The sequence below is a fragment of the Somniosus microcephalus genome, unplaced genomic scaffold (assembly GCF_052327205.1).
Source record: "Somniosus microcephalus isolate GS21.2 unplaced genomic scaffold, FLI_Smic_1.0 unresolved_chr9, whole genome shotgun sequence".
In the NCBI taxonomy this organism is placed as follows: domain Eukaryota; kingdom Metazoa; phylum Chordata; class Chondrichthyes; order Squaliformes; family Somniosidae; genus Somniosus; species Somniosus microcephalus.
In genome coordinates this window covers 675,688-698,549 of record NW_028225187.1, presented here as the reverse complement: position 1 = coordinate 698,549, position 22,862 = coordinate 675,688, and the positions used below count along the sequence as shown (strand labels likewise).

The 22,862-nt window shown below is 49.2% G+C and overlaps 1 protein-coding gene across 1 annotated transcript in view; it reads right to left on the bottom strand.

The window, feature by feature from the left end:
• Positions 1-8,437: 8,437 nt before the first annotated feature.
• The window catches only part of LOC147084198 (uncharacterized), a 41,915-nt gene continuing 27,490 nt past the window's right edge, over positions 8,438-22,862 (bottom strand). Inside the window, exon 3 of the mRNA XM_085979320.1 lies at positions 8,438-11,483. Within this exon, the coding sequence (XP_085835446.1) occupies positions 9,648-11,483 (1,836 nt within the window). The 3' untranslated portion in view covers positions 8,438-9,647. The remainder of the gene's footprint in view (positions 11,484-22,862) is intronic.

Sequence of the window (22,862 nt, the reverse complement as noted above, 5' to 3'; positions counted from 1 at the left end):
TTACATTATAACATATTACAAAATGTTGCAATCTTGGTTATACAATGTAATCAAAATGATCCCAAGCACGGAGAGGGTCCTATGCCTCTGCACCGCTTGGAACTGTAAAACAAAATACAAAAATCTTCATTAAACATTTGAAAAACGCTAAAATAAACCCCGACCATCACGTGCCAATGATGGGTCGCGAAATTCGAGTGGGTATTGCTCCTCCCACCCGGGCAGTAAATGTTCCTTCCATCCCACCTTTAATGGTCTTAAGGTTTTAAAACATACAGAATGGATTTTACAGAACAGTCTGATCCGCCAGCCCCGAGCCGTTCCCTTGTCCCTTTGTGGAGGCGGATTACCCCTCATATTTCACAGACCGAGACCGGGGAGTATAGGATTGTGACTCCCAGTCCCACCCCCTCCCGTCTTCCCTCGACTGGCTGCAGAAAATGATGGGTGCCTGTGTGGCGGCTCTCACTGGTCCCACACTCAAACTTGGATCCCAGATCCGGCCACCCACTCATCCTTCCCAGCCACACTTACACTCTAACTTTACCCGTGGGCCCCGGGTGAGTTCCTCCCTTCCCCGAATGCACCCACGCGACTCTTGGGTCTCCTCCACCCCTTTACAATCATTCCTGGGCCACCACCACCCACTGCCGGGGAACGCGTCCCTATCTGACAAGGCGCCCGCACTTCCCCACCATGACTCCTCAATAGCTAGGTTTCCCGCAAGTGAAATTCGGTCAGGATAGTGCTGGGTTGGGGCCGTGCCCATGCCCCACCCAGCTGGGGCCATCTCTTCCACGTAGGATAAATAGGCAGGTTCCTCCAGACCCTGTCCGGTTTCTCCCGAAGGTCGCTGCGGGGTCTCCTCCTGGATTCGTCCAGTGGCGAGGTGATCCCCAACATTCTGTATAACCATATCTTCATTCGATGCTCAGCTCGGGCTGGGCGAACAGGGCTGCTCCTTTGTCCACTCTCCTGCAAAAGAACTTAAAAGGACATGCAGCCAGGTCTCTCACTGACCTGCTGTCTTAGGTGGAGACATGGTCGGGTTCCTCGGCCTCGGACCAAAATACAAGCATTTGGCACACTTATAAACTTAAACCTTGAACTTAAACTCAAAACTATTAGTTACATTCTAAACTTATAATTTAAACACCTTAAAAGCAAGCTATAAACATTGGTAACTTAACACAAAGCTATAATACAAATGCCGCCCATCTCCGGACGGCCAGGTTAATCTCTGGTGTCACTGTCGCAGATTACTGCTGCCTGCAGCAAAGCTTGACTGCCTTCTGCTTCTTGTCCCTGGCAGCTTATGGCTGCTAGTTGGGGACCTCTGTGGTCTGTTTCCTCCCGGGCTCGGGAGATTGCTCTTTGTGGTGGGTACTCTGGTGACCATCTTATCTTGGGCTTGTGGACCCGCTGAGACCTCCTGAGGGGCGTCTCTGTGGGGGAAACTTTGGCTGATGGACCCTGAGCCTGGGTCACAGCCCTAGCTGGCTGGGAACCTTCTCCCCCTGATGCAAACAGCCCGCACTGTTTAATATACCTGGCAGCCTGCCAGTAATCTGGGTTTGTCTCCTTTTCCCTACCCACTCCTGTACTGGGGGCAGGTATCCCCTCACCACCCGCTGCTGGTGGCTGAAAATCTTCCTCTCCAGGTCCAAAACCTGGTACCAGCTCCTTCCATATGTCCCCTGCAAGTGGAATTGCTATCCCTTCCTCCCAGAGTCCCACACCATAGGGGGAACCACTCTAGAAGCGGGCTGGGAAGCTTGTCCCTTTAACCAGGCAACTGCGCCTGCGCGAGAAAACTGAAGAGGAGCCGCTGTGGTCACGGGCTGGGGAACTGCACCTGCGCGAACAGGCCGTTCAAAAGACTGGGGAATTCCTGTCTCCAGACCGGCAACTACGCATGAGCAGGCAGTCTCTTCAAAAGGCGGCTCCTCCCTGGAGCCCCCCAAGCGATTTTCTGTGAATGAACTCGCAGCAGCCTGCAGATTTCTACTCTCAGGCTGCGGTTTCTCTGTTTCTGAACTAAATAACTGGTTCAAATTTAAACGTTGGCCAAAACTTAGGTCCCGCTGGGGCGGGGAAGTGTCCCAATTGGTGGGCCGGACAACTTTTCCCTTGAAACAAGCCACAGCGCCTGTCTTTACAGCCTGTGAACTTGAACTTGTATGGTCAGATTTATACAATTTACATTGGTTGGCGTGGAACCACTTTGTGCACCGGGGTAGTTTTACTGCATAGACCATGGGGCTGGCCCTATCAACTATACTATAGGGTCCCATGTAGAGTGGCTCTAAACTTCCCACCTGGGAAAAGTTTCTTACCATCACTAGGTCTCCTATCTCCCACTTGTGGCTCTTGCTAGGCTCGAGCAGCAGCTGGTTATTCTGATGCTGCTTCCCCATGCTGTCTGCTGCCTGCACATAAATTACCCCCGCCTGCTCCTGACCGGTGAATCCCGATAGTATGTATGGAACCCCGTTAGACAGAGGTGAGGTGGTGGGATTATCCGTATGGATCACGGTGCATGATGCCCCCGTATCCAATAGATAAGTCCCTGTAACCTTCTCTACCTCCATCTGTACGAGCGGTCTCTTCCATTCATCGTACCGGAGATTACACAGACGGACAGGCTGCGCGGGCTCCAGTCATTGTGGGGAGGCAGAGGTGGGCGAGGGGGCTGCAGCACCACTGATGGCAGCTACCTTTCCCTGATTGGCCATGAGGAAAGATTTTATCGACTCCATGACGGACTCGACTGTATCGGGAGAAGTTTCTGTCTGCCTTCTGAGTTGGGCCTCGGGGGTCCTGGCTTTATCATCTCTCCCAGGCTTTTCACAATCCCTGCGCCAGTGGCCATCCTCCCCGCACCTGTAACAAGTGACCTTGTTCTGGGAGGGACGGCTCCCCTCATGGCGCCACTCTTTCTTGTATTGAGCCCCAGGTTTAACCTCGTGGACCTTACCCTTTTGCTGGGGGGTCCCACTATTCCTACCATTCCTATATGCTACCGTGAGCTGCCGGATTACAGTCTCTTCAGTTGCTAGGGGGTCTCGGTGGTCAAACCAAGAATCAGCCTTTGCTTTTATCTGGGGCAGGCAATTGGACACCAGGCAACGAAGCCATTGGGTCCGCTGCTGCTGGTTCAGGTGTGCCCTATCTTGTCCCCCTGTACATGCGCTGTTGTAGACTGGCCACAGCTTGTCTGCAAATGCCTGTGGGGTCTCCCCTTCCTTCTGCAGTTTTCCCTATGCGATCGAACGGACTGCCGTTGTTCGCACCCATGGCTTCCAGTGTTTCCTCCTTTAGGTCCCCAAACCCTTCTGCCCTCTCTTAGCCTCATCTGAAAGGGCCTGATAGAGCTTACTATCTACAGAGAAAAGCAACATTTTGGCTTTCTCTTCGTCATCACAGCCGTTAACACAGGCTGCCTGTTCTATCTCTTGGAAGTGCACTGAGGGGCCTCCCTTTTCGGAGAGCAGGGGAATATGTTTCACCAGGCCTCTGAGCTGTGGGTATCATAGGGTACCAGATAGGTATGCTGAACAGCCCCTGGGTTATTATCGTTCACGGGCGGACCGTACCTCCGTTGTCGGAGGGGGTACACTGATCCTGGTCCCCGCCTGCCTAGTGGGACTTGCTGGCGTTCTCCTACCACCCCATTGTCCACCCCTTCTTGCTGCCAGAGCTCCTCAAAACTCGGAGCTGTGGGCTGCGGTCTTGGGACCTCTAATTCCCTAGCCAGCTGTGTTCTGGGTGCTGCCTGTGGGGCGGTTTGATTTGGGCTGCTGGTACTGTCCGACAGACTTCCCTTCGGACTTATGAGACATACCATCCCTTTAGTCCTTAATAACTCCATACCCAAACTCTCTATCTTTCTGTTACATGGGGTATGATCTGCTCCACTAAATCTTTGGTTGCAGGCCAGCTTATAAGCTGCCTTTACCTCCTTAACCTTTTCTTCCTGCTCTGTTACTTCTGAGGTGAGGTGGGCATTCTCTTCCCACAGTCTCATCTCGTTACTCTTTGCTTCTGTAATTTGGCACTTTAGGAACTCTATCTTGTGCCTCGTGTGGCTTTTGCCCTCGCTGGCTTCTTGGGTGAGATGTGTGTTTTCCTCCTGTAGCCTCATCTCACTGTCCCTAGCCTCTGTGACTTCCTGCACAAGGCGCTCTATCTCTGCCTGGCATTTTGTGACCTCTAGTGTGAGGCGTGCATTTTCTTCCCACACCCTCATCCCACTATCTCTGGCCTCATTCACCTCTCTTATGAGGCGTTCTACCTCCGCCTGGCATTTTTCAAACTCTGACTCCCGGTTATTGGCCTCTGTAACCTCCGCCCGCACCCTCATCTCACCCTTCTTAACCCAGCCACCTATAATATAATAGGTCAGCTTACATGCTGCCGCTAACTTCTGCAGGGCTACCCAGACTGAAAGCAAGAAAAGCAAGAGGTGATGCTTTCTCCAGATCCAGACCACTTATCATATCAAAAACTGCCATCAGTCCTGCTGCGGTCGCCAATTTGTAGGTGGGCATCCTTTACCTGGTTTATGGTAATTTACCTGGTCAGGCAGCCTTTGCCACTGCACTGTGACCAATTTCAATCAGCGGTTTTGAATCGCTAAAAACCCCCCCTCCAGTTCTGACTGGAGGAACTTATAATTATTGATATATTAAAAACGGACAAATGGTCTGGATGCAAGAAAGTCAAATTTTATTAAAACTAAAGAAACTACACCACACCATCAAAGTAATCACGGTAAAATTGCTTAACAGGGGAAGGCAGATGGCAAAAATGAGGGATAAATGGCTACAATGTTAACCGTACAATCTTAGCAACATTTCCCTTAAATTACCACCCCTTTACTTCTCACTAGATTGTCTTGCTAGTGGGTCAGAAGCCTTGCTCACCTGCAGTCCAAAGAGTAAAAGAGACAAAAAAGGGGGCAGAGGACTTCCTGGGCTTAATCTTTATACCCTGGGAGTCCCTGCTGTTTTCGCGTCGAAAAGGTCCGTGCGCAATTTCACGCCGAAAAGCCCAAATACACAAGAGAAGGGCTTTTAACTTCCTCCATTCATACATGGAGTCATCACGTAGAGACATCACGTAGTAGAGTCAATTTCAGTGAATGGATGTGTGTCAACAACCCATTGTGCTTGCTGTCCGATGATTGGCTGATTCAAATGGGCTACTCCCCAGTGTAAACAAGCAGCTTGTAGGTTACCGGACCCGCCCAATACCACAGGGTGACTGACAGCTCGGGCTCCATTCAAACTTACTACAGGGCAGCGCTGAGCTTTTCATATGCTAACAGCCTGTCTGTCCTTTTCTGCTGCCTTTTAAAATTCTGTTTCCATGAGGTCTGTTCAGCCATTTTTATGCCCTGGGCAATTTAAACAGTCCAAAACTCAAGAGTACATCTTTTAATAAAATGTACAATCTTAAAGTGTGCGATTTCCACAAAGTTCTTTGATTCCAGTGTCCAAGTGCTGCCTAGCTTACGAGCTTTTTAACGCAGCCTTTTGCGGTTCTGGGTCTGTTTTAAAACATTGTCCAACCCAGAGACAATTTAAATCACACAAGTCTTCATCCACGATGTGGATTAATATTCCCCGATCTTCGGGAGCTGAGGGGATTTTGCGACCCCTACAGTGGTGGGTGAACGACTAGAGACCATTGTCAAGGACAAAATTAATTCTCACTTGGAGAAGCATGGATTAACAAGGGCAGCCAGTATGGATTTGTTAAAGGTAAATCGTGTCTGATTAACCTGATTGAGTTCTCGGATGAAGTAACAGAGGGTTGATGAAGGTAGTGCAGCAGATGTTGTATATATGGACTTTTAAAAGGCATTTGATAAAATACCACATAAGAGACTTACTCTGAAAATAGAAGCAGAGGGAATTAAAGGGCCGATGGTAATTTGGGTATATAATTGGCTAAGGGAGAGGAGGCAGTGAGCAGTGCTAAGGGATGTTTTTCTAACTGGAGTGAAGCATGCAGTGGGCTCCCCCAGGGGTCGGGATTAGGACCATTGCTTTTCTTGTTATATATAACTGACCTGGACTTGGGTATAGGTGAACAATTTCAAAGTTTACGGATGATACTATTTACTGTGTTGCCAAGTTTTGTGAGTGTCGTAGTAGCAGACTTCAGAAGGACAGAGACAGACTGTGAAATGAGCAGACACAAGGCAGATGACATTCAATGAGGATAAGTGTGAAGTGATGCACTTTGGGAGAAACAACAGGGAGAGGCCCTATAATCTAAATGGGACTATTTTGACGGGGTGCAAGAGCAGTGGGACCTGGGGGTCCATATTCACAAGTCTTTGAAAGTGCCACGGCAAGTTGGTGAGGCGGTTCAGAAAGCGTATGGGATACTTGGCTTTGTAAAGAGTGCCATTGAATACAAAAACAAGGAAGTTACACTAAACCTTTACAAATCACTAGTTAGGAACATAGGACAGGAGGAGGCCATTCAGCCCCTCGAGCCTGTTCCGCCATTCAATGAGATCATGGCTGATCTGTGACCTAATCCATACACCCGCCTTTGGCCCATATCCCTTAATACCTTTGGTTAACAAAAACCTATCAATCTCAGATTGAAAATTAACAATTGATCGAGCATCAATTGCTGTTTGCGGAAGAGAGTTCCAAACCTCTACCACCCTTTGTGTGTAGAAGTGTTTCCTAATTTCACTCCTGAAAGGTCTGGCTCTAATTTTTAGACTCTGTCCCCAGTCCTAGAATCCCCAACCAGCGGAAATAGTTTATCTCTATCTACCCTATCTGTTCCCCTTAATATCCTGAAAACTTCGATCAGATCACCCCTTAACTTTCTAAATTCCAGGGAATACAACCCTAATTTGTGTAATCCCTCCTCGTAACTTAACCCTTGAAGTCCGGGTATCATTCTGGTAAACCTACGCTGCACTCCCTCCAAGGCCAATATATCCTTCCTAAGGTGTGGTGCCCAGAACTGCTCACAGTGCTCCAGGTGTGGTCTAACCAGGGTTTTGTACAGCTGCAGGGTTTTGGCCTCAGCTGGAGTCTTGTGTACAGTTCTGGGCACCACACTTTAGGAAGGATGTCAAGGCGTTGGAGAGGGTGCAGAGGAGGTTGACCAGGATGGTACCAGGGATGAGGGACTTCAGTTATGTGGAGAGACTGGAGAAGCTGGGATTGTTCCCCTTAGAGCAGAGAAGGTTAAGAGGAGACCTAATAGAGATGTTCAAAATGATGAGGGGATTTGATCGAGCAAGTAGGGAGAAACTGTTCACTCTGGCAAGTGGGTCGGTAACCAAAGGTCACAGATTTAAAATAGTTACTAAAAGAACTAGAGGGGAAATGAGGAGAATTGTTTTCATACAGAGGGTTGTTCAGATCTGGAACGCACCATCTGAAAGGATGCTGGAATCAGGTTCCACAGGAACTTTCAAACAGTAATTGGACGAGTCCTTGAAGAGGACTAGTTTGCAGAGTTCTGGGGATAAAGGGTGTGGGACTAAATTGGACAGCTCTTTCAAAGACACGATGGGCCGAATCAGCTCCTTCTGTGCTGTTAGATTCTATGATCAGTGTGAAGTCGCTGGTGTCTCTTCAACTCCCCGGAGCTTTTAAAGCTCTTCCCACAGTCAGAACTAAGGAAGTGGTACTCGGTAAAATAATGGGACTCAAGGCGGATAAATCACCTGGACCTGATGGCTTACATCCTAGCGTCTTGAGGGAAGTGGCGGTAGGGATTGTGGATGCATTGGTAATAATTTTCCAAAACTCCTTGGACTCGGCAAAGGTCCCGGCAGACTGGAAAACTGCTAATGTAACACCCTTATTTAAAAAGGGCAGTAGACAGAAGGCTGGAAACTATAGACCGGTTAGCCTAACATCTGTGGTAGGTAAAATTTTGGAGTCCATTATTAAGGAGACAGTAACAGGACATTTGGATAATCATAATTTAATAGGACAAAGTCAGCATGGTTTTATGAAGGGGAAGTCATGTTTGACAAATTTGCTGGAGTTCTTTGAGGAAGTAACATATAGGGTGGATAAAGGAGAACCAGTGGACGTAGTGTATTTAGACTTCCAAAAGGCATTTGACAAGGTGCCACACAAAAGATTATTGCTTAAGATAAAAAATCACGGGATTGGGGGTAATATTCTGGCATGGATAGAGGATTGGCTATCTAACAGAAGGCAGAGAGTTGGGATAAATGGTTCATTCTCAGACTGGCAATCAGTAACTAGTGGTGTTCTGCAGGGGTCAGTGCTGGGTCCCCAACTCTTTACAATCTATATTAACAATTTGGAGGAGGGGACCGAGTGTAACATATCAAAGTTTGCAGATGATACTAAGATGGGGGGGAAAGTAGTGAGTGAGGAGGACATAAAAAACCTTCAAGGGGACTGAAATAAAGAGTAGATTTGCCTTTCTAAATCTAGGCTTTATTAACCTTAAAAACCCAGCAGCACATCTTCAACACCCAGTCCCAACCAAGGCTGTAGAGAACTGAATTTATGATGGCCACCACAACTCAGATGACATCAACTACCAATGAGTTTACAGCATATATCTCAAGGCAGAAAACAGGCAACCAATTACAATGCTTCTTACAAAACAAGAATAATCACCACAGGGACATAGACAGGCTAAGTAAGTGGGCAGAGATTTGGCAGGTGGAATACAATACTGGAAAGTGTGAGGTTATGCACTTTGGCAAGAAAAATCATAGAGCAAGTTATTATCTTAATGGCAAGAAACTGGAAAGTACTGAAGTACAAAGGGATCTGGGGGTCCAGGTGCACGAAACTCAAAAGGTTAGTATGCAGGTGCAGCAAGTGATTAAGAAGGCCAATGGAATGTTGGCTTTCATTGCTAGGGGGATAGAATATAAACATAGGGAGGTATTGCTTCAGTTGTACAAGGTATTGGTGAGACCGCACCTGGAATACTGCGTACAGTTTTGGTGTCCATACTTAAGAAAAGACATACTTGCTCTCGAGTCAGTACAAAGAAGGTTCACTCGGTTAATCCCAGGGATGAGGGGATGGACATATGAGGAGAGGTTGAGTAGATTGGGACTCTACTCATTGGAGTTCAGAAGAATGAGAGGCGATCTTATTGAAACATATAAGATTGTGAAGGGGTTGGATTGAGTGGATGCAGGGAAGATGTTCCCGATGATGGGTGAAACTAGAACTAGGGGGTATAGTCTTAGAATAAGGGGCTGCTCTTTCAAAACTGAGATGAGGAGGAACTACTTCACTCAGAGGGTGGTAGGTCCATGGAATATGCTGCCCCAAAAAGCTGTAGAAGCTACATCATTACATAAATTTAAAACAGAAATAGACAGTTTCCTCGAAGTAAAGGGAATTAAGGGTTACGGGGAGCGGGCAGGAATTTGGACATGAGTCTAGGTTCGGATCGGTCATGGCCCTGTGGGTAGCGGAGCGGGCCCAGGGGCCGTGTAGCCTGATCCTGCTCCTATTTCGTGTGTCTAATTCTGTTAGATGTAGGAGATGGTTCTGTGACAGTGGATTGGCAGTTAGGATCAGATCAGCCATGATCTTATTGAATGGCGGAGCAGGCTCGAGGGGCCGATTGGCCTACTCCTGCTCCTATTTCTTATGTTCTTATGTAGAACATTTAAAGGGCCTCTCGTCAGTGTGAACTCGCTGATGTGTCAGCAGGTTGGATGACTGAGTGAATCCTTTACCACACACGGAGCAGGTGAACGGCCTCTCCCCAGTGTGTAGGTGTTGGTGTCTCTTCAGATGCCGGGAGCTTTTAAAGCTCTTCCCACAGTCAGAACATTTAAAGGGCCTCTCGTCAGTGTGAACTCGCTGATGTCCCTTCAGCTCCCCGGAGCTTATAAAGCTCTTCCCACAGTCAGAACATTTAAAGGGCCTCTCGTCAGTGTGAACTCGCTGGTGTACCAGCAGGTAGGAGGGCCGAGCGAATCCCTTCCCACACACGGAGCAGGTGAACAGCCTCTCCCCAGTGTGTAGGTATTGGTGTCTCTTCAGGTCCCCGGAGCTTTTAAAGCTCTTCCCACAGTCAGAACATTTAAAGGGCCTCTCGTCAGTGTGAACTCGCTGATGTGTCAGCAGGTTGGGTAACTGAGCGAATCCCTTCCCACACACGGAGCAGGTGAACGACCTCTCCCCAGTGTGAACTCGTTGGTGTCTCTTCAGCTCCCTGGAGCTTTTAAAGCTCTTCTCACAGTCAGAACATTTAAAGGGCCTCGCGTCAGTGTGAACTTCCTGATGTGTCAGCAGGTGGGATGACCGAGTGAATCCCTTCCCACACACAGAGCAGGTGAACGGTCTCTCCCCAGTGTGAACTCGTTGATGTACCAGCAGGTTGGATGACACAGTGAATCCCTTCCCACACACGGAGCAGGTGAACGGCCTCTCCCCAGTGTGTAGGTGTTGGTGTTTCTTGAGTGCCCCGGAGCTTTTAAAACTATTCCCACACTCAGAACATTGCATGAGTCTCTCCCCAGTGTGAAGTCGCTGGTGTCCCTTCAGCTCCCCGGAGCTTTTAAAGCTCTTCCCACAGTCAGAACATTTAAAGGGTCTCTCGTCAGTGTGAACAAGTTGGTGTAGCTTTAGTTCCTTGGGGCTTTTAAAGCTCTTCCCACAGTCAGAACATTGAAATGGTCTCTCATCAGTGTGAACAAGTTGGTGTAGCTTTAGGTCCTTGGGGCTTTTAAAGCTCTTCCCACAGTCAGAACATTGAAATGGTCTCTCATCAGTGTGAACAAGTTGGTGTAGCTTTAGTACGTTGGGGCTTTTAAAGCTCTTCCCACAGTCAGAACATTGAAATGGTCTTTCATCAGTGTGGACAAGTTGGTGTAGCTTTAGTACCTTGGGGCTTTTAAAGCTCTTCCCACAGTCAGAACATTGAAATGGTCTCTCATCAGTGTGAACAAGCTGGTGTCCCTTCAGATACCGAGCGCTTTTAAAGCTCTTCCCACAGTCAGAACATTGAAATGGTCTCTCATCAGTGTGGACAAGTTGGTGTTGCTTTAGTTCCCCGGGGCTTTGAAGGCTCTTCCCACAGTCAGGACACTGAAATGGTCTCCCATCAGTGTGAACTCCCTGGTGTGTTTGCAGGTGGGATGAACAAACAAATCCCTTTCCACACACGGAGCAGGTGAACAGACTGTCCCTGGTGTGACTGCGCCATTGAACTTCCAATGCAGACGGGGAACTGAATCCATTCCCGCCGTCCCCACCTTTACCCGGTTTCTCCCTGGTGTGACGGTGCATGTGTCTCACCAGGTCAGGCGATCGGCTGAATCCGCGTCCACACACTGAACACGTGTGCGGTTTCTCATTGCTGCGATCCCTGCTCTCTCCTTCCATGTGCAAAGGCCGATGATATTCAGGTCCTGATGAATCCAGCGACTCTGTCAGATCGTGACGTGATGTTTGGTTATGAGCTTCCCGCCTGTAACTGCTCCACTTCTATAACCCTGTAAATTGAGATCAGAAAAGGATCAGAGGCAAACTGTTGTTTAATTTTCCCCTTTCCGAACCTAGGGGCAGTGAAGCTGATTTTCAGGCCCCAGCTGCTGCACAGGTTGGTTGAAAGGATCAGCAGTAATGGCGGCTGTAATACCCACAAAGCCCCAGCTCTGCAGAAAGTGCTCTGTTGACTCTGAGTCCCGCGCATGTGCTCATGGCCCCCGCGCTCTCCCTCCTGCTCTACAATCGCCCATACCGATCGGTTTGCAACACGCATGCTCAGCACACAAAACCCCGCGGTTGGAACATCGGGCGTGCATGCGGAGCCGCAACATCTGGTACGCGTGCGCGGCTCAGGTGGGGGCGAGTCGGCGTTTCGCCTCAGCCGCCAGGGAGGTGCGCATGCGCAGGACAACCCAACATTCTTCCCGTCAGCAATCACTCCCTCGTTTCTTTAATAAAAACAGAAAATGCTGGAAATACTCAGCAGGTCAGGCAGCATCTGTGAAGAGAGAAACAGAGTTAATGTTTCAGGTCGATGACCGTTCGTCAGAACTGCTTGCTCTTTAGTGTCAGCCAGTGGCTCAGTGGGCAGCACTCTCGCCTCTGAGTCAGAAAGTTGTGGGTTCATAGTCCCACTCCAGAGACTTGAGCACAAAAATCCAGGCTGACACTCCAGTGCAGTGCTGAGGGAGTGCGGCACTGTCGGAGGTGCCGTCTTTCGGATGAGATGTTAAATTGAGGCCCTGTTTGCTCTCTCAGGCGGATGTAAAAGATCCCATGGCATTATTTCAGGAAAGAAAGACTTGCATTTATATAGTGCCACCAGATATCCTAAAGTGCTTTACAGCCAATGAAGTACTACAATGAAGTAGTCACTGTTGTAATGTGGGAAAGAGCAGGGGAATTATCCCCAGTGTCCGAGCCAATGTTTATCCCTCAATCAACATAAAAAATGATAGATTATCTGGTCATTATCACATTGCTGTTTGTGGGAGCTTGCTGTGCACTAACTGACTGCCGCATTTCCTACATTACAACAGTGACTACACTGTAAAAGTACTTCATTGACTGTAAAGCACTTTGGGACGTCCGGTGGTGGTGAAAGGCGCTATATAAATTCAAGTCTTTCTTCCTTCACTGGTCTCACCAGCGACCTCTTCTGGTGGTTGGTTGATTGACAGCCGAGAGCCCGCGCATGCGCACTCGGAGCGGCGGTTTGGGCCGAGTCCGGCACAGCGACCCCTCCCGGTCACCAAGGGTAATGACCGCGCATGCCCAGAGGAGACCAACCCCCCTCCCCCACTCGGAGCTGCGCCTGCGCACTCAGATCCTGCCGGACGGAGTCGGCGCGGGGCCATTCCGGGGAAAGGCCTTGGTGTCGGTTCCAGAGTCGTGATCGGTGACGCGAAGTGAGTTTTCTCCGCTCCGATTGGGTGGAGAATGGCGCGGGGTGGATCAGGAGAGAATCGAGAGAAATAGAAAAACCTCAGAGTCCGCGAGGCCCCGGACCGAGCGGCGGCACTTGGACGGTGCACGTGATCTCCTCGGGGACACGTCACCCGGGCCCGTGGCCTGATTGACGGCAGCTTCCCACCAATAGGGAGCGAGCGGGGCGGGGCTGGAGGAGCGAGCCGGCGGTGTGTCCTCCAACCAATCGGGGAGCCCGAGGGGCGGGACTAGCGGCACCCAGTGGGCGGCGCTGGAGGAGCGAGCCGGCGGCGGGTCCTCCAACCAATCGGGAGCCCGAGGGGCGGGACTAGCAGCACCCAGTGGGCGGGGCTGGAGGAGCGAGCCGGCGGCGGGCCCTCCAACCAATCGGGGAGCCCGAGGGGCGGGACTAGCGACACCCAGTGGGCAGGGCTGGAGGAGCGAGCCGGCAGCGGGTCCTCCAACCAATCGGGGAGCCCGAGGGGCGGGACTAGCGGCACCCAGTGGGCGGGGCTGGAGGAGCGTGCGGGCGGCGGGTCCTCCAACCAATCGGAGAGCCCGAGGGGCGGGGCTAGCGCCGGCTGATTGTCTGATCCGCGGGGCAGCGAGTTTCTCCAGTCCCGTGTTCAGCGCCCGGGTCCCGGGGAGGCTGTGGGCCTTTATTCCCCGCATTGGACACAAGGCTCTTTGTCTCAGGCATAGGGTGACGTCGCACTGAAACTTTCCACCCTCCTTTACAAAGATGGCTCTTTGGCTCAGGCATAGGGTGACGTCGCACTGAAACTTTCCGTCCTCCTTTACAAAGATGGCTGCCGTTAACCTGGGCCTGTAAGGGGAAGAAATCCCCACAACTGCAAACACGGGATCTTCAGCTTATTATTGGGGGCTTGCCTCCTGCACGAGTTGTTTATGAAGCCCCCCACCCACCTACCGGTCCATTACTCCCCTCCGTCGCGATTTTTACCGGCTGCACCATCGCCCTCCCGGCTTCAGCCCCTCTCCATCTCCAGTAACGCACTGCGCATGCTCAATATACCGGCCCCTCCCGCGCCTGCGCGCTGGGCTCTTGTAGTCTGGGTGCGGCACGTGGTCCACTGCAGGGAATGCTGGGTGAAAGACCAGATTAGTGAATGGAACATGATTTACTGTGATCAGATTGAGGACTGAACCATGTTCATTCTAGTAATCATGGTTTGTTTCTGCTGATCTTAATAACCCCTGTACCTGCGCTGGAGATTAATATTCTGTTTAAATAGTGAATAAATAAAGCTCGAGGAACAGCACCTCACCTTTCGATTCGGCACTTTACAGCCTTCTGGACTCAACATTGAGTTCAACAATTTCAGACTTTAACCCTTACTCCCATTTTTCATGCTGTATGATTTTGCCATCCCCATTTGCAACATTTTCCAAGACTCGGTTTCACAGCCACATCTCTTTCCTCAGCAACTGTCTCCGGTTCCAACTTATTCCACGTGGATTCCAACTGAACTTCCACCCTTCCTGTTTCAGATCCACCCAGGATAACTTTCCTGCCTCTTACCTTAGTAATATCTGTTACATCTCCAGCTTTTTCCAGTTCTGATGAAGGGTCCCAGACCTGAAACGTTAACTCTGTTTCTCTCTCCACGGATCCTGCCTGGCCTGCTGAGTATTTCCAGCATTTTCTGTTGTTATTTCAGTGAATAAATAAGCTTTGTTTCAAACACACAGTGTGTCAAATATTTGATTTCTCCATGATAAGAGAAGACGAATTGATGTTCTGTTCCAGACTGTTTAATTTTCGGGCCTTTTCTTACTCTAGATTATTTCCGTTCTCATCTCGTTCGCCTTCTACCACATCAAACCCCAAGCTTGCTCCATTTGAGTACACAACTTGTGGGCGTCATAGACTGAACTGTAGGGTCTCACTTACACTCAACTGCCATCAACTGGTCCAGGCAGCGGGCGGTCGAGGGGGTCGTTCGGCCCGACTGCCTGCCTCTCTTCCGGTGGCCCTGGAGATGGAGCACGCGGTGTCCGCCGGCAGGCTCGAGGCCTTCCGCGACCGGTGGGCGCTGCGGGGACTGGAGTGCATCATCACCGCGGCCAATGAAATTTTAATTTAATTTGTTAACTTTCATTTAATGGTTTTTTAAGTTACAGTTTATTTGTTTATGGTCCCTACAAAAGAGTAAACTCATCTGCACACCGCAGGGACTGGAGTGCTTATCACCAATGTTAATTGAATTATTAAGTTTCCTTTAATGTTTTAAGTTAAGCTACAGTTTATTTGTTAACACAAAAGAGCACTCTCAGCTGCAATTCCTTTGAACCATAGCTTTATAGAACTATCTTGCATAAGTTTTGAAATCTGTTATCTGTATCATTTAACCCTTTGTGGATTCGATTTAGTAAAACTCCTCCACACGGACTGCACGTGATAACCTTTGAAAGGTTCTGATCTTTGTAGTAGTAATTTCTGAGCTTGATGGTCCAGTTGATTTAATCTCTTGTTACAAACATACCTTGCACTATTTCTTTCATCGAGACAATTATTTCAAATACTTCCATTATCAGGTCTTTAGAAACATAGAAACATAGAAGATAGGAGCAGGAGTAGGCCATTCGGCCCTTCTATCCTGCTCCGCCATTCAATGAGATCATGGCTGATCATCCAAATTCAGTACCCTGTCCCTGCCTTCTCCCCATATCCCTTGATCCCTTTAGCCTTAAGAAATATATCCAACTCCTTCTTGAATATATTTAATGAATTGGCCTCTACTGCCTTCTGTGGTAGAGAATTCCACAGGTTCACCACTCTCTGGGTGAAGAAATTCCTCCTCATTTCAGTCCTAAATGGCTTACCCCTTATCCTTAGACTATGACCCCTGGTTCTGGACTCCCCGGCCATCATAAACATCCTTCCTGCATCTAGTCTGTCCAGGCCTGACAGAATTTTATAGGTTTCGATGAGATCCCCTCTCAATCTTCTAAACTCCAGTGAGTATAAGCCCAATCGACACAATCTCTCCTCATACGTCATTCCTGCCATCCCAGGTATCAGCCTGGTGAATCTTCGCTGCACTCCTTCCATGGCAAGAACGTCCTTCCTCAGGTAAGACGACCAAAACTGCACACAATACTCAAGGTGTGGTCTCACCAAGGCCCTGTACAACTGCAGCAAGACATCCTTGTTCTTGTACTCGAACCCTCTTGCTACGAAGGCCAACATACCATTTACCTTCTTAACCGCCTGCTGCACCTGCATGCTTACCTTCAGCGACTGGTGCACAAGAACACCCAGGTCTCTTTGCACTTCCCCTTCTCCCAATCTATTGCCATTCAAATAATAATCTGCCTTCCTGTTTTTGCCACCAAAGTGGATAACCTCACATTTATCCACATTATAGTGCATTTGCCATGTTTCTGCCCAATCACCCAACCTGTCCAAATCGTACTGGAGTTTCTCGACATCCTCCTCACAGCATACCCTCCCACCCAGCTTTGTGTCGTCTGCAAATTTGGAGATATTACATCCAATTCCCTCGTCCAGATCATTAATATATATTGTGAACAGCTGGGGTCCTAGGACCGATCCTTGCGGTACCCCACTAGTCACTGCCTGCCACTTGGAAAACGACCCGTTGATTCCAACTCTTTGCTTTCTGTCCGCCCACCAGTTCTCTATCCAAGTCAATACCTTGCCCCCAATCCCATGTGCCTTAGTTTTGCACGCTAATCTCTTATGCGGGACCTTATCGAAAGCCCTCTGAAAGTTCAAATGCACCACATCCACTGGTTCTCCCTTATCTATTTTACCAGTTACATCATCAAAAAATTCCAGTAATTAGTCAAGCATGATTTACCTTTTGTAAATCCATGTTGACTTTGTCCGATCCAGTCACTGCTTTCCAAGTGCCCTGCTATTACATCTTTTACAATGGACTCTAGCATTTTCCCCACTACCGATGTCAAGTTTACCGGTCTATAATTCCCCGCCTTTTCTCTGCCACCTTTTTTGAATAGTGGGGTAACATTAGCTACCCTCCAATCCATGGGTACTGATCCAGAGTCTATCGAGTTCTGGAAGATGACCAGCAATGCATCTACTATTTCTAGGGCCACTTCCTTAAGTACCCTGGGATGTAGATTATCAGGCCCTGGGGATTTATCGGCCTTCAGGCCCATCAATTTTCCTAACACCATTTCCCTACAAATACTGATTTCTTTCAGTTCCACCCTTTCATCAGACCCTATGTTCCCCGGTATCTCTGGGAGGTTATTTGTGTCCTCCTTTGTGAAGACAGAACCAAAATATGTATTTAGTTGGTCAGCCATTTCTTTGTTCCCCATTATAAATTCCCCCGATTCTGACTGCAAGGGACCTACGCTTGACTTCACCAATCTTTTTCTCTTCACATATCTATAAAAGCTTTTACAGTCAGTTTTTATGTTCCCTGCAAGCTTACACTCATATTCTATTTTCCCTTTCTTAATTAATCCCTTTGTCCTCCTTTGTTGAATCCTAAACTGCTCCCAATCCTCAGGATTATTGCTTTTTCTGGCCAATTTATATGCCCTCTCCTTGGACCTTATGCTATCCCTAATTTCCCTTGTTAGCCATGGTTGAGTCACCTTTTTTGTTTTTTTATGCCAAACTGGGATGAACAAATTCTGTAGTTCATCCATTCGGTCTTTGAATGCTTGCCATTGCCTATCCACCGTCAACCCTTTGAGTGCCATTCCCCAATCAATCCTACCCAACTCGCTCCTCAGACCATCGTAGTTTCCTTTATTTAAATTGAGGACCCTAGTCTCCGAGTCAACTACTTCATTCTCCATCTTAATGAAGAATTCGATCATATTATGATCACTCCGACCCAAGGGGCCTCGTACAACAAGATTGCTAATTATTCCTTTCTCGTTACATAATACCCAGTCTAAGATGGCCTGATCTCTGGTTGGTTCCTCGACATATTGGTCCAGGAAACTATCCCGTAAACACTCCAGGAATTCCTCCTCCACAGTATTGTTACTAATTTGGTTGGCCCAATCTATATGTAGATTAAAGTCACCCATGATGACTGCTGTGCCCTTATTGCACGCTTCTTTAATTTCCCTTTTAATGCCATCCCCAACCTCCGCCTTACTGTTTGGAGGTCTATAAACCACTCCCACTAACGTTTTTTTCCCCTTAGTATTTCTCAATTCTACCCATACAGATTCCACCTCATCAGAGCTAATATCCTTCATTACAATTGTGTTAATCCCTTCTTTAACCAGTAATGCTACCCCACCTCCCTTTCCTTTTTGCCTATCTTTCCTGAATATTGAATACCCCTGGATGTTGAGTTCCCAGTCCTGGCCTTCCTTGAGCCACGTTTCCGTAATCCCAACCAAATCGTATGTGTTTACTTCTATTTGCGCAGCCAATTCATCCACCTTATTACAAATGCTCCTCGCATTAAGACACAAAGCCTTCAGGCTTGTTTTTTTAACGCTCTTAGACCTATTGGAATTATTATTTACTGTGGCCATGTTTGATTTAAACCGTTGATTTCTCTGACTGCCACTTTTGTTTTTCTCCTTCCTATCTTTTGCTTTTATCCTTGTTTCCCTTTCCTCTGTCTCCCTGCTCAGGTTCCCAATCCCCTGCCATTTTAGTTTAAGCCCTCCCCCACAGCATTAGCAAGCACTCCCCCTAGGACATTGGTTCCAGCCCTGCCCAGGTGCAAACCGTCCGGTTTGAACTGGTCCCACCTCCCCCAGATCCGGTTCCAATGTCCCAGGAACTTGAATCCCTCCCCCTGGCACCATTCCTCTAGCCACGTATTCATCTGAAGTATCCTTCTATTTCTACTCTGACTAGCACGTGGCACTGGTAGCAATCCTGAGATTACTACCTTTGAGGTCCTGTTTTTTAATTTATCTCCTAACTCCCTATATTCCGCTTTTAGGACCTCATCCCGCTTTTTACCTATATCGTTGGTGCCTATATGCACCACGACAACTGGCTGTTCACCCTCCACTTCCAAGATGTTCTGCAGCCGCTCGGAGACATCCTTGACCCTTGCACCAGGGAGGCAACACACCATCCTGGAGTCTCGTTTGTGGCCGCAGAAACGCCCATCTATTCCCCTTACAATTGAATCCCCTATTACTATAGCTCTACCCCTCTTTTTCCTCCCATTCTGTGCAGCAGAACCACCCCTGGTGCCAGGAAGTTGGCTGCTGCTGCCTTCCTCTGATAAGCCATCCCCCCCAACAGTACTCAAAGTGGTGTATCTGTTGGAGAGCGGGATGGCCACAGGGGACCCCTGCACTACCTGCCTGCGCCTAGTACTCTGCCTGTTGGTCACCCGCTCCCTTTCTCCCTGTCCAACCTCTACCTGCGGTGTGTCCAACTGCGTAAATGTGCTATTCACGATGTCCTGAGCATCGTGAACGCTCCAGTATGTATCCAATCGCAGCTCCAGCACCGCAATGCGGTCTGTCAGTAGCTGCAGCTGGATGCACTTCCTGCACATGTAGTTGTCAGGGACACAGGAAGTGTCCCTGCGTTCACACATACTGCAGGAGGAGCATATCACGGGGCCCGGCTGTCCTGCCATGACTTACCCTTTAATTAATTGAATTTAAATGAAATCAATCAATCCCACGATTACACTACAGTTAACTGGTTTACCAACAGTCCCCGCTACACCAGAGAGCCCTTAGAAACTATAAACCAGAATTAAAGTTTAAAAAAAAAGAGAAATACTCACCAACCAATCACTTACCTGCTTCCTGGTGACGTCACACTTTGATTACTTTTTACCTCTCTCCCCTGCTGTTGAACTGGTTGGGCTGCTCCTCACTCACTGCCGCCGGTGTAACTGCCGCCGATGCTCAGTGTTCCCATGCAGGTCCGCTCTGTTCGGGCTCCTCCTCACTCACTGCCGCCGGTTTAAACTGCCGCCGATGCTCAGTGTTCCCACGCAGGTCCGCTCTGGTCGGGCTGCTCCTCACTCACTGCCGCCGGTGTAACTGCCGCCGATGCTCAGTGTTCCCACGCAGGTCCGCTCTGGTCGGGCTGCTCCTCACTCACTGCCGCCGGTTTAAACTGCCGCCGATGCTCAGTGTTCCCACGCAGGTCTGCTCTGGTCGGGCTGCTCCTCACTCACTGCCGCCGGTGTAACTGCTGCCGATGCTCAGTGTTCCCACGCAGGTCCGCTCTGGTCGGGCTGCTCCTCACTCACTGCCGCCGATGCTCAGTGTTCCCACGCAGGTCCGCTCTGGTCGGGCTGCTCCTCACTCACAGCCGCCGGTGTTAAACTGCCGCCAATGCTCAGTGTTCCCACGCAGGTCCGCTCTGGTCGGGCTGCTCCTCACTCACTGCCGCCGATGCTCAGTGTTCCCACGCAGGTCCGCTCTGGTCGGGCTGCTCCTCACTCACTGCCGCCGATGCTCAGTGTTCCCACGCAGGTCCGCTCTGGTCGGGCTGCTCCTCACTCACTGCTGCCGATTTTAAACTGCCACTGATGCTCAGTGTTCCCACGCAGGCCCGCTCTGGTCAGGCTGCTCCTCACTCACTGCCGCCGGTTTTAAACTGCCGCCGATGCTCAGTGTTCCCACGCAGGTCCGCTCTGGTCAGTCTGCTTCTCACTCACTGCCGCTGGTTTTAAACTGCCGCCGACGCTCAGTGTTCCCACGCAGGCCAGCTCTGGTCGGGCTGCTCCTCACTCACTGCCGCCGGTTTTAATCTGCCGCCGACGCTCAGTGTTCCCACGCAGGTCCGCTCTGGTTGGAGGAGACATTGGGTCGATTGGGCTTATACTCGCTGGAGTTTAGAAGCATGAGAGGGGATCTCATTGAAACTCATAAAATTCTAACAGGACTAGACAGACTAGATGCAGGAAGGATGTTCCCGATGGCCGGGGAGTCCAGAACCAGGGGTCACAGTCTAAGGATAAGGGGCTAAGCCATTTAGGACTGAGATGAGGAGGAATTTCTTCACCCAGAGAGTGGTGAACCTGTGGAATTCTCTACCACAGAAGGCAGTAGAGGCCAATTCATTAAATATATTCAAGGAGTTAGATATATTTCTTAAGGCTAAAGGGATCAAGGGATATGGGGAGAAGGCAGGGACAGGGTACTGAAATTGGATAAACAGCCATGATCTCATTGAATGGCGGAGCAGGCTCGAGGGGCCGAATGGCCTACTCCTGCTCCTATCTTCTATGTTTCTATGATGTGGTGTACATGAACTTCCAAAAGGCATTTGATAAAGTGCCACAGCCATGGGCTTCAACTTTTCTGAGAAGCCCATTAATAAAAGGGACAGTGGCAGCATGGATATGAAATTGGCCCAGTGACAGGAAACAGAGGGTAGTGGTGAACGGTTGTTTTTCGGACTGGAGGAAGGTACACAGTGGCGTTCCCCAGGGGTCGGTTCTAGGACCACTGCTTTTCTTGATATGTTCTGGATGAGCAAAAATTTTCTCCAATTAAATATTGGGAAGACTGAAGCCATTGTTTTCGGTCCCCGCCACAAACTCCGTTCCCTAGCCACTGACTCCATCCCTCTCCTTAACATCTGTCTGAGGCTGAACCACACTGTTCACAACCTTGGTGTCATATTTGACCCTGAAATGAGCTTCTGACCACATATCCACAGTATAACAAAGACCGCCTACTTCCATCTCGGTAACATCGCCCGTCTCCGCCCTTGCCTCAGCTCATCCGCTGCTGGAACCCTCACCCGGGCCTTTGTCACCTCTAGACTTGACTGTTCCAACGCACTCCTGGCTGGCCTCCCACATTCCACCCTACGTAAACTTGAGGTCATCCAAATCTCGGCTGCCCGTGTCCTAACTCGCCCCAAGTCCCGTTCACCCATCACCCCTGTGCTCGCTGACCTATATTGGCTCCTGGTTAAGCAACGCCTTGATTTCAAAATTCTCATCCTTGTTTTCAAATCCCCTCCATGGCCTCGCCCCTCCCCATCTCTGTAATCTCCTCCAGCCCCACAACCCCCTGAGATATCTGCGCTCCTCTAATTCTGCCCTCTTGAGAATCCCTGATTTTAATCGCTCAACCTTTGGTGGCCGTGCCTTCTGTTGCCTCGGCCCTAAGCTCTGGAATTCCCTGCCTCAACCTCTCCGCCTCGCTACCTCTCTTTCCTCCTTTAGGACGCTCCTTAAAACCTACCTCTTTGACCAAGCTTTTGGTCACCTGCCCTGTCTTAAAATACTCCTGTGAAGCACCTTGGGATGTTTTACTACGTTAAAGGCGCTATATAAATACAAGTTGTCCTTGTTGATATATATCAGTGACTTGGACGTGGGTGTACAGGGCACGATTTCAAAATTTGCAGATGACACAGAACTTGGAAGTATAGTGAACAGTGAGGATGATAGTGATAGACTTCAAGAGGACATAGACAGGCTAATAGAGAGGGTTCGAGTACAGGAACAAGGATGTCTTGCTGCAGTTGTACAGGGCCTTGGTGAGACCACACCTTGAGTATTGTGTGCAGTTTTGGTCGCCTTATCTGAGGAAGGATGTTCTTGCCATGGAGGGAGTGCAGCGAAGATTCACCAGACTGATACCTGGGATGGCAGGAATGACGTATGAGGAGAGATTGGGACAATTAGGCTTATACTCGCTGGAGTTTAGAAGAATGAGGGGATCTCATTGAAACTTATAAAATTCTGTCAGGCCTGGACAGACTAGATGCAGGAAGGATGTTCCTGATGGTCGGGGAGTCCAGAACCAGGGGTCACAGTCTAAGGATAAGGGGTAAGCCATTTTGGACTGAGATGAGGAGGAATTTCTTCACCCAGAGAGTGGTGAACCTGTGGAATTCTCTACCACAGAAGGCGGTGGAGGCCAGTTCATTAAATATATTCAAGAAGGAGTTAGATATATTTCTTAAGGCTAAAGGGATCAAGGGATATGGGGAGAAGGCAGGGACAGGGTACT